The sequence below is a fragment of the Mercenaria mercenaria genome, unplaced genomic scaffold (genome assembly GCF_021730395.1).
Source record: "Mercenaria mercenaria strain notata unplaced genomic scaffold, MADL_Memer_1 contig_3936, whole genome shotgun sequence".
Lineage (NCBI taxonomy): Eukaryota > Metazoa > Mollusca > Bivalvia > Venerida > Veneridae > Mercenaria > Mercenaria mercenaria.
In genome coordinates, this window is record NW_026462124.1 from 50,757 (window position 1) to 60,703 (window position 9,947).

General features: G+C 38.9%; 1 protein-coding gene across 1 annotated transcript; it reads right to left on the reverse strand.

Annotated features, from left to right (window-relative positions):
• Positions 1-2,968: 2,968 nt before the first annotated feature.
• LOC128553550 (cysteine-rich protein 2-binding protein-like) lies at positions 2,969-7,829 on the reverse strand. Its single transcript, XM_053534734.1, has 3 exons — positions 7,751-7,829; positions 7,028-7,160; positions 2,969-3,170 (listed from the first exon to the last, which is right to left on the reverse strand). The coding sequence occupies exons 2-3, from the start codon at positions 7,133-7,135 to the stop codon at positions 2,997-2,999; spliced, it is 282 nt and encodes a 93-aa protein (XP_053390709.1). The 5' UTR covers positions 7,136-7,160; positions 7,751-7,829; the 3' UTR covers positions 2,969-2,996.
• Between the last annotated feature and the right edge of the window lie 2,118 nt (positions 7,830-9,947).

Genomic DNA, 9,947 nt, shown 5'->3' on the forward strand with positions numbered 1-9,947 from the left:
ATACAGTGATAAATGTGACTTATAGAGTGTTAACTAGCTTTTCCCTTGATTTGACCTGGTGACCTAGTTTTTGACCCAACCTAACCCAGATCTGAACTTGACCTAAAGATCATCAAGATTAACATTCTGACCAAGTTGCATGAAGATATAGTCATAAATGTGGCCTCTAGAGTGTTAACAAGATTTTCCTTTGATTTGACCTGGTGGCCTAGTTTTTGACCCCAGCTGACCCAATATCGAACTCGTCCAAGATTTTATTGAGGGTAATACTCTGACCAAATTTCATTAAGATTAGGCCAAAATTGTGACCTCTAGAGTGTTAACAAGCCTTTCCTTTGACTTGACCTGGTGACCTAGTTTTTGACCCCAGATGACCCAATATTGAATTCGTCCAAGATTTTATTGAGGGTAACATTCTGACAAAGTTTCATTAAGATTGGGCCAAAATTGTGACCTCTAGAGTGTTAACAAGCTTTTCCTTTGATTTGACCTGATGACCTAGTTTTTGACCCCAGATGACCCAATATCAAACTTGTCCAAGATTTTATTGAGGGTAACATTCTGACCAAGTTTCATTTAGATTGGGCCAAAATTGTGACCAAATTGTTGACAACTACGGACGACGGACACAGAGTGATCACAAAGCTCACCTTTGAGCACAAGCTAAAAAGACAAACAAGACCCTAAAATACATGAAAAGAAATGATCAAACAAATGATAAATGTACAAATTTAAGAAACTCCGTATAAAACATGTTCAGCCATAACTGGAATATTGCTCAACTGTTTGGCATTCAACAATCTCTAACATATGGAATTGAAAGAGTACGAAAGGCTGCCGCCAGATATGTTCAAATAAACTATGTCTGTAGATGAAGCATCACAGAAATGTTAACTGTACTTGCAAACGTTAGAAACAAGGAGAAATTTCACATCCCTACATCCCCGATTCTTTTATATAAAATCCGTCATTCCATTGTTTTTTTTTGTAGATCACCAGTACCGGCTAGACTCTCAGGGCCTTCACTTTTATTTTCCCTCCTCTCGCACCCATTATCACAAGAACTCAGTTTTTTCCCCAAGAACCATTAGACTCTGAAACAACCTACCACATCATGTTAAATCTAGTGCTACTCTTAATGAGTTCAGGAGTGGCCTAGATTACTAATGTTCAAACCTGAAATATATGTTTTATCATCTTTTAACCTGTAACTTGTAATATAATAGTGCTGATTTTAATATTGCACACTAATTTGTGTTTTCAATAAAGGCTTAATCATCAAAGTGTCGACCAGACAGTCGCCTCCCAGTCACAGTCAGTCATTGACAATGGGCACTATCTAGTTCTGGCTAACATAACTTAACTGACACCGTTTTTATTTTCTGATGGTTGCATTCATTTAGTTATGGCGAAACCCCATTTGTTTAACTAACCAGTATCAAACCACAACATCTCGCACAGTCTCTCGTGAGAAACTCATGATATCATGCAACAGTTCAGAGCACGTGGTTATTCTTGAAAATCAGTATCAAAATTTTACCTACTTATGAATTTAATTTAATCACATAAAATCTATAAAACAATAATACAATTTCTCAGAAAATGTCAATAAATAACGATTCTCTACCGCCTATTGGTTTTTCAAAATGAAGAGTACCCTGATCAGGTGACAACTGCAATGACGGACAAAATATTGCAGACAGGGGTACCAATTTTAAACTTGTGTTCAAATTATGTTGCATGGATTATTTATGCCAGATCAAAAGGAAAATTGATTAGAAATATTGTATAATAAAAGGTGAGTCCATTGCTTTTGATAAAATTATAGCGTGACAAACTTCTGGAACGATTCCTGGTTAGGTGTCAGTACGGGATTTATTTTAGCTAAGAGATCCGTAACAGCATTTTATATAAACATCTCTGAGCTGAACTTTTAGCTGGGACTACTGTGCATATGTAGACAAATTGATTGTGAAACGTACGGGACCGTAATATGAGCCACGCTAAATGATTGTTCGTACGGGACCGTACAAAATTTCTGCATTTATCTGCCGTCTTTACATAAAATCCTATCACAGCCGATCAGCCATTGTTGTTTTCGACGTATTTAAATTTTTGTCACGTGACACCGTCTTCGTTGGTTTACGGAATTCGGCAAAGCCTGGCGAGTGAATTAGTGACCAGCTGGTCATTAAATATTTCATGGTTTTATATCCATTCGTATCTCAACAATATTTGGCCATCCAAGTCTAACTAACGGCCAAATTTGTTCATTAGACTGTTTTCTACAAATCTACAAAGTTATTTGCTTTATTTTAACGGTGACTTTTAACATGATTATAACTTTAATCATGTTACACCTGTGTACAAAAATTTAAGATCCTAGACCCAAGCGTTCTAAAGTTATCTTGAAACTGTTTAACTGTTCCAAGTCACTGTGACCTTGACCTTTGACCTACAAACCTCAAAGTCGTACTTGACCTGTATTTCATGATGTTACATCTGTGTACCAAACATTATGATCCTAGGCCCAAGTGTTCTCAAGTTATCATCCGGAAACCATTTAACTGTTCCGAGTCACTGTGACCTTGACCTTTGACCTACAGACCCCAAAGTCGAACTTGACCTGTATTTCATGATGTTACACCCGTGTACCAAAATATATGATCATAGGCCCAAGCGTTCTCAAGTTATCATCCGGAAACCGTTTAACTGTTCAGGGTCACTGTGACCTTGACATTTGACCTTGACATTTGACCTATTGACCCCAAATTCGAACTTGACCTGTATTTTCTAATGTTACACCTGTGTACCAAAAATTATTTAAATCAGTCGAGCCTTTCAGGAGTTACCATCCAGAAACCACAAAAACCGACCGACCGACCGCCATGCTCACTCCTATATACCCCCCCCCCCCACCCTCACTCCCCAAACTTCGTTTTGTGGGGGTATAATAACAAAACTCATGTAAGTTTGTCATACATCATATTTTATTTTTATCTTCTTAATCTTAACAAGAAAGCATGTTTGCACTGTGTGGTGTCAGCAGGAAAATATTTGTCATAAAAGTCTAGAATATATTCTTCAGGTTTGAATCCGAATTTCTGGTACAGTAACATGGCATTGTTGGTAGCAGAACAATGGAGAGTGACATCTTTCCCCATACATGTCTGCAAGAAATGATGGGAAATATTAATTATTTCTTATAACATATATTTAGGAAATTATTGAAATACAAGAGGACCATGATGGTCCTCAATCACTCGCCTGTCCCCACATGATCCAGTTTTGACCGGAGTATGACATTGTTTTTCCTATCATTTGACATAGTGACCTAGTTTTGAAGCTGACCTAGATATCATCAAGATAAAAATTCTGACCAATTTTCATGAAGATCCATTGAAAAATATGGCCTCTTGAGAGGTCACAAGGTTTTTCTATTATTTGACCTAATGACCTAGTTTTTGAAAGCACGTGACCCAGACCTAGATATCATCAAGGTGAACATTCTCACCAATTTTGATGAAGATCTCATGAAAAATATGGCCTCTAGAGAGGTCACAAGGTTTTTCTATTTTTATACCTACTGACCTAGTTTTTGACTGCACGTGACCCAGTTTCGAATTTTACCTAAGTATCATCAAGGTGAAGATTCAGACAAATTGTTATGAAGAGCCATTGAAAAATATGGCCTCTAAAGAGGTCACAAGGTTTTTCTATTTTTAGACCTACTGACCTAGTTTTTGAATGCAGTTGACCCAGTTTCGAACCTGACCTAGATATCATCAAGATGAACATTCTGACCAACTTTCATAAAGATCCCATGAAAAATGTGACCTCTAGAGTGGTCACAAGCAAAAGTTTACGGACGCACGGACAACGGACGCTGCGCGATCACAAAAGCTCACCTTGTCACTTTGTGACATGTGAGCTAAAACCTGAGAACAACAGCAGTGTAAACCATAACAGTCCCTTATGACGGCCTGGTTGAGGTAGGTATGTGTGTAAGTTTCGGTCACCTTGACATTTGAACTTACGACATCTCAAATACAAGAGCTGTCACAGGAGACAGCGTGCTCGACTATTTCGATGCTGGATAGTGAAACTGGGCACATCTGAGGAAACTAGAGCTGTCACTGGAGTGTTTAATGACTCCAATTGTGGATAAAGATATTGCACAATAGCCTGAGGCTATGTCAAAAATATCAACTTAAAGTAATAAGAGAGGTAAAGATAAAATGTATCAAAACACTATATAAGTATATCCTAAGTAAAAAGGGGCATAATTCATTAAATATTGGTGCCAGAGTTGTGCAGCTTGTGTCATGTAGTGTGGGTGATGATGTTGAACAACTATTTTAAGTTTGAATCAAATCCATTTAGTAATAACAGAGACAGAGTGAAAGTGCATCAAAACTTTAACCTAAAATTCTAAGTAAAAAGGGGGAATAATTAATAAAAAATTGGTGCCAGAGTTATGCCCCTTGCATCATATGGTGTGGGTGATGATGTTGAACAACTATTTTAAGTTTGAATCAAATCCATTCAGTAATAACAGAGACAGAGTGAAAGTGCATCAAAACTTTAACCTAAAATTCTAAGTAAAAAGGGGAAATAATTCATGAAAAAATGGTCCCAGAGTTATGCACCTTGCATCATATGATAAGGGTAATGATGTTGAACAATTGTTTAAGTTTGAATCAGATCCATTCAGTAATAACAGAGATAGAGTGAAAGTGCACCAAAACTTTAACCTGAAATTCTAAGTAAAAAGGGGAATAATTCATGAAAAAGTGTGCCAGAGTTATGCATCTTGTGTCATATGATGTGGGTGATGATGCTGAACAACTATTTTAAGTTTGAATCAAATCCATTCAGTAACAAGGCAGTCTGAAAGACAGCTAAATCCCCCGCCACTGCTATGGATAGTAAAAGGGTAAACCTTTGATTTTAGCTGTGACCTTGACCTTGAACTGACATGGCTGACTCATGAAGTCTGCACAACGTCTTGATGAGGTGATCATTTGACCCAAGTTTCATGAAAATCCTTCAAGGGGTTTAGGAGATACAGAGCTGAAACCTTTGACCTTCAGTTGTGACCTTGACCTTGAGTTGACATGGCTGACTCATGAGTTCTTGATGAGGTGATCATTTGACCCAAGTTTGATGAAAATCCTTCAAGGGGTTTAGGAGATACAGAGTGGACACCAAATGGAAGGCTCAAACCTTCGACCCTTAGCTGTGACCTTGAGCTGGCATGGTTGACTCATAATTTCTGCACATCGTTCTGATGAGGTAATCATTTGACCCAAGTTTTATAAAATTCCTTCAAGGGGTTTAGGAGATATAGAGCGAACACGAAATGGAAGGCTCAAACCTTTGACCTTCAGTTGTGACCTTGACCTTGAGCCGACATGGCTGACTCATAAGTTCTGCACATCGCCTTGATGAGTTGATTGTTTGACCCAAGTTTTATAAAATTCCTTCAAGGGGTTTAAGAGATATAGTGCGGACACAAAATGGAAGGCTCAAACCTTTGACCCCGAGTTGTGACCTTGAACTTGAGCTGGCATTGCTGACTCATGGGTTCTGCACATCGTCTTGATGAGGTGATCATTTGACCCAAGTTTTATAAAATTCCTTCAAGGGGTTTAGGAGATATAGAGCGGACACAAAATGGCAGGCTCAAACCTTTGACCTTGAGTTGTGACCTTGACCTTGAACTGACAAGGCTGACTCATGGGTTCTGCACATCGTCTTGATGAGGTGATCATTTGACCCAAGTTTGATGAAAATCCTTCAAGGGGTTTAGGAGATATGGAGAGGACACGAAAGTGTTACGGAAGGAAGGACGGACGGAAGGACGGACAGACGGACGGAAGGACGGACGGACGCAGACCATTCCTATAATCCCTCCGCCACGGCGGGGGATTAATAACAGAGGTAGAGTGAAAGTGCATCAAAACTTTAACCTGAAATTCTAAGTAAAAAGGGGGAATAATTCATGAAAAAATGGTGCCAGAGTTATGCATCTTGTGTCATATGATGTGGGTGATGATGCTGAACAACTATTTTAAGTTTGAATCAAATCCATTCAGTAATAACAGAGGTAGAGTGAAAGTGCACCAAAACTTTAACCTGAAATTCTAAGTAAAAAGGGGGAATAACTCATGAAAAAATGGTGCCAGAGTTATGCACCTTGTGTCATATGATGTGGGTGATGATGTTGAACAACTATTTTAAGTTTGAATCAAATCCATTCAGTAATAAACAGAGATAGAGTGAAAGTGCATCAAAACTTTAACCTGAAAATCTAAGTGAATAGGGGGGATAATTCATGAAATATTGGTGCCAGAGTTATGGCCCTTATGTCAGATGATGTGGATGATGATGAGGAATAAGTATTTCAAGTCTGAATCAAATCCATCAAGTAATTACAGAGGTATGTTGAAAAAAGAGAAAGTGCACCAAAACTTTAACCAAGGTGGGGACGCGGAAAGATGCCGGGGCGAGTAGGATAGCTCTCCTTATACTTCGTATAGTCGAGCTAATAAAGGACATCTTCTAATCATAAACAAAAACTCTGTAAATGTTGAAGTCATCTCCAACTATTGAATTTCAAGACTATTGTGCCAGACCTGTGAACAAGTAGCATGCAAAACAGGAGCGGTCATTCACTCACCATAGACAAGTATTATTAAGTTTGCAGGTCACAGCTCCCATCATTTTGCAACCATAGATAAGAAATCATTATCTGACTCGAGGTCACTGGGATGCTTAGGTTAGCAACTGTCAAACTGTATAGGATGACAGCCTGTAGACACCAGACAACATCTTTTGTTTCTGGGCTCCATAAGGTAAAGGTCATAAAAAGCTTTTGATGGGTGACTTCCCAAATGGTACAGAAAGAATTTCAAAGTGAGGTTTTAAACCTGTAGCGGCAAATGGTAAGTGATTCAAAATCAGCAACCTTAACTTCTTGGCCATTAATTGAAATATTTCATGATTTTTCAAACACAAATATTACCTGAATGAGATGATACAACATGAATGTTGCCATGTGAGCACGTCTCCATTCTGGATGTGTAAATATAAAGGAGATATAAGCCTCATTCTGTTTTACGTCAGGTACCATAAACGCAAACCCTATCACAATCTTCCTACAAAAACAAACAAAATAAAGAATTCTCATTTGAAAAAAAAACTCCATCAGAATGCAAAGTATCTTGATCTGGCAGACACAACTATGTTTACAGTAAAGTATATAGTTCATGAGCATAAAGACACTGATCAGAGGGATGCATCTTTCCAAAAGTTCAACAGGCTAAGCTTCATTATGCATCATGAATAGAAGGCAGCTTTATAAAGTTACCAGAGGGCAGCATTGTATGTACCAATGTAGGTATCAACCTAAGCCTGCTTGACAGTTAAATAATCAAGTAACTAACTTGCTATATAAAGCAAAGTGCAGTTCTGCCTGTTTTAAGCAGTCACTCTTGGGAGCAAGTTAATTGATTTTACCAGCTGGATGCTGCCTAATAAAACTCAATTTGTTTAAATACTTAAACAATGCCACAGATTTGGCTTTGGACTGACAGACAGTCAATGTCAAAACTCTTATCTTTTCCACTTTTGGCGAGGGATAATTTGTGGATGTGAAAACATGACTGATTGCTAGAACAAGTTTGGCTAATACAATGTCAGGTTTCTCTGTAACAAGAACAAGCACCAGAAACAAGAAAATCCCTACCTGTACAGAGCAACACAGCTGAAATCTGGATATTGCAGACATTCCGACACTGAAAATAGAAATTTTCTGCCACTGAGCCATTTCTAAATCAACAAGGCAGTCTGAAAGACAGCTAAATCCCCCGCCACTGCTATGGATAGTGAAAGGGTAAAACCTTTGATTTTAGCTGTGACCTTGAAATGACATGGCTGACTCTGATTCTGCACAACGTCTTGATGAGGTGATCATTTGACCAAAGTTTCATGAAAATCCTTCAAGGGGTTTAGGAGATACAGAGCTGAAACCTTTGACCTTCAGTTGTGACCTTGGCCTTGAGTTGACATGGCTGACTCATGAGTTCTTGATGAGGTGATCATTTGACCCAAGTTTGATGAAAATCCTTCAAGGGGTTAAGGAGATACAGAGTGGACACCAAATGGAAGGCCCAAACCTTCGACCCTTAGTTGTGACCTTGACCTTGAGCTGGCATGGTTGACTCATAATTTCTGCACATCGTTCTGATGAGGTAATCATTTGACCCAAGTTTTATTAAATTCCTTCAAGGGGTCTAGGAGATATAGAGCGGACACGAAATGGAAGGCTCAAACCTTTGACCTTCAGTTGTGACCTTGACCCGACATGGCTGACTTATAAGTTCTGCACATCGCCTTGATGAGGTGATCGTTTGACCCAAGTTTGATGAAAATCCTTCAAGAGGTTTAGGAGATATAGAGCGGACACAAAATGGAAGGTTCAAACCTTTGACCCTAAGTTGTGACCTTGACCTTGAGCCGGCATGACTGACTCATGGGTTCTGCACATCGTCTTGATGAGGTGATCATTTGACCCAAGTTTTATAAAATTCCTTCAAGGGGTTTAAGAGATATAGAGAGGACACAAAATGGAAGGCTCAAACCTTTGACCTTGAGTTGTGACCTTGACCTTGAGCCGGCATGGCTGACTCATGGGTTCTGCACATCGTCCTGATGAGGTGATCATTTGACCCAAGTTTTATAAAATTCCTTCAAGCGGTTTAGGAGATATAGAGCGGACACAAAATGGCAGGCTCAAACCTTTGACCTTGAGTTGTGACCTTGACCTTGAACCGACAAGGCTGACTCATGGGTTCTGCACATCATCTTGATGAGGTGATCATTTGACCCAAGTTTCATGAAAATCCTTCAAGGGGTTTAGGAGATATGGACCGGACACGATTTTGTTACGGATGGAAGGACGGACGCAGACCATTCCTATAATCCCTCCGCCACGGCGGGGGATTAATTATGCAAACCAGGTCAGACATGATATTTAATTAATAGCACAATTTATTGATATTTCCAAAGTCTTAGGCATTTAACTCTGATTTATTCTCTGACTTACCATTACCGTTGTGGGTCTATACAGTTAATTAAGAATGTTATTTCTTCAGTTCCTGTCAGAATACATAAGAGAATTGGAGAAAAGAAGAATATTGCTTTTTTTATATGCTGACACTAGAAAAAAGTTCATGAAACAGCAAGGGGGTTGTAATGACTAGTTTCTTCCACTCTTTGATGCTACCCATGGGATTTCTCTTAGTACAGATCCCATGAAAAATATGGCCTCTAGAGAGGTCACAAGTTTTTATTATTTGACCTACTGACCTAGTTTTTGACCGAACGTGACCCAGTTTTGAACTTAACCTAGATATCATCATGTTGAACATTCTAACTTTCATAAAGATCCCATGAAAAATGTGACCTCTAGAGTGGTCACAAGCAAAAGTTTATGGACACACATGACCTAGTTTTTGTTCGCAGGTGACCCAGTTTCAAATTTGTCCTAGATATCATCAAGGTGAACATTCTGACTAACCTTCATGAAGATCCATTCAATAGTATGGCCTCTAGAGAGGTCACAAGGTTTTCTATTTTTAGACCTACTGACCTAGTTTTGGACCGCACATGACCCAGTTTAGAACTTGGCCTAGATATCATCAAGATGAACATTCTGACTAACTTTCATAAAGATCCCATGAAAAATGTGACCTCTAAGAGTGGTCACAAGCAAAAGTTTACGCACGGACAGACGCACGGATGGACGACAGACGACAGACACTGCGCGATCACAAAAGATCACCTTGTCACTTTGTCACATGTGAGCTAAAAATGATCATATTTCAATTTCTATGAACTATACTGTGAAATACCCAAGCATAAACATTACCAGAATATTCCCT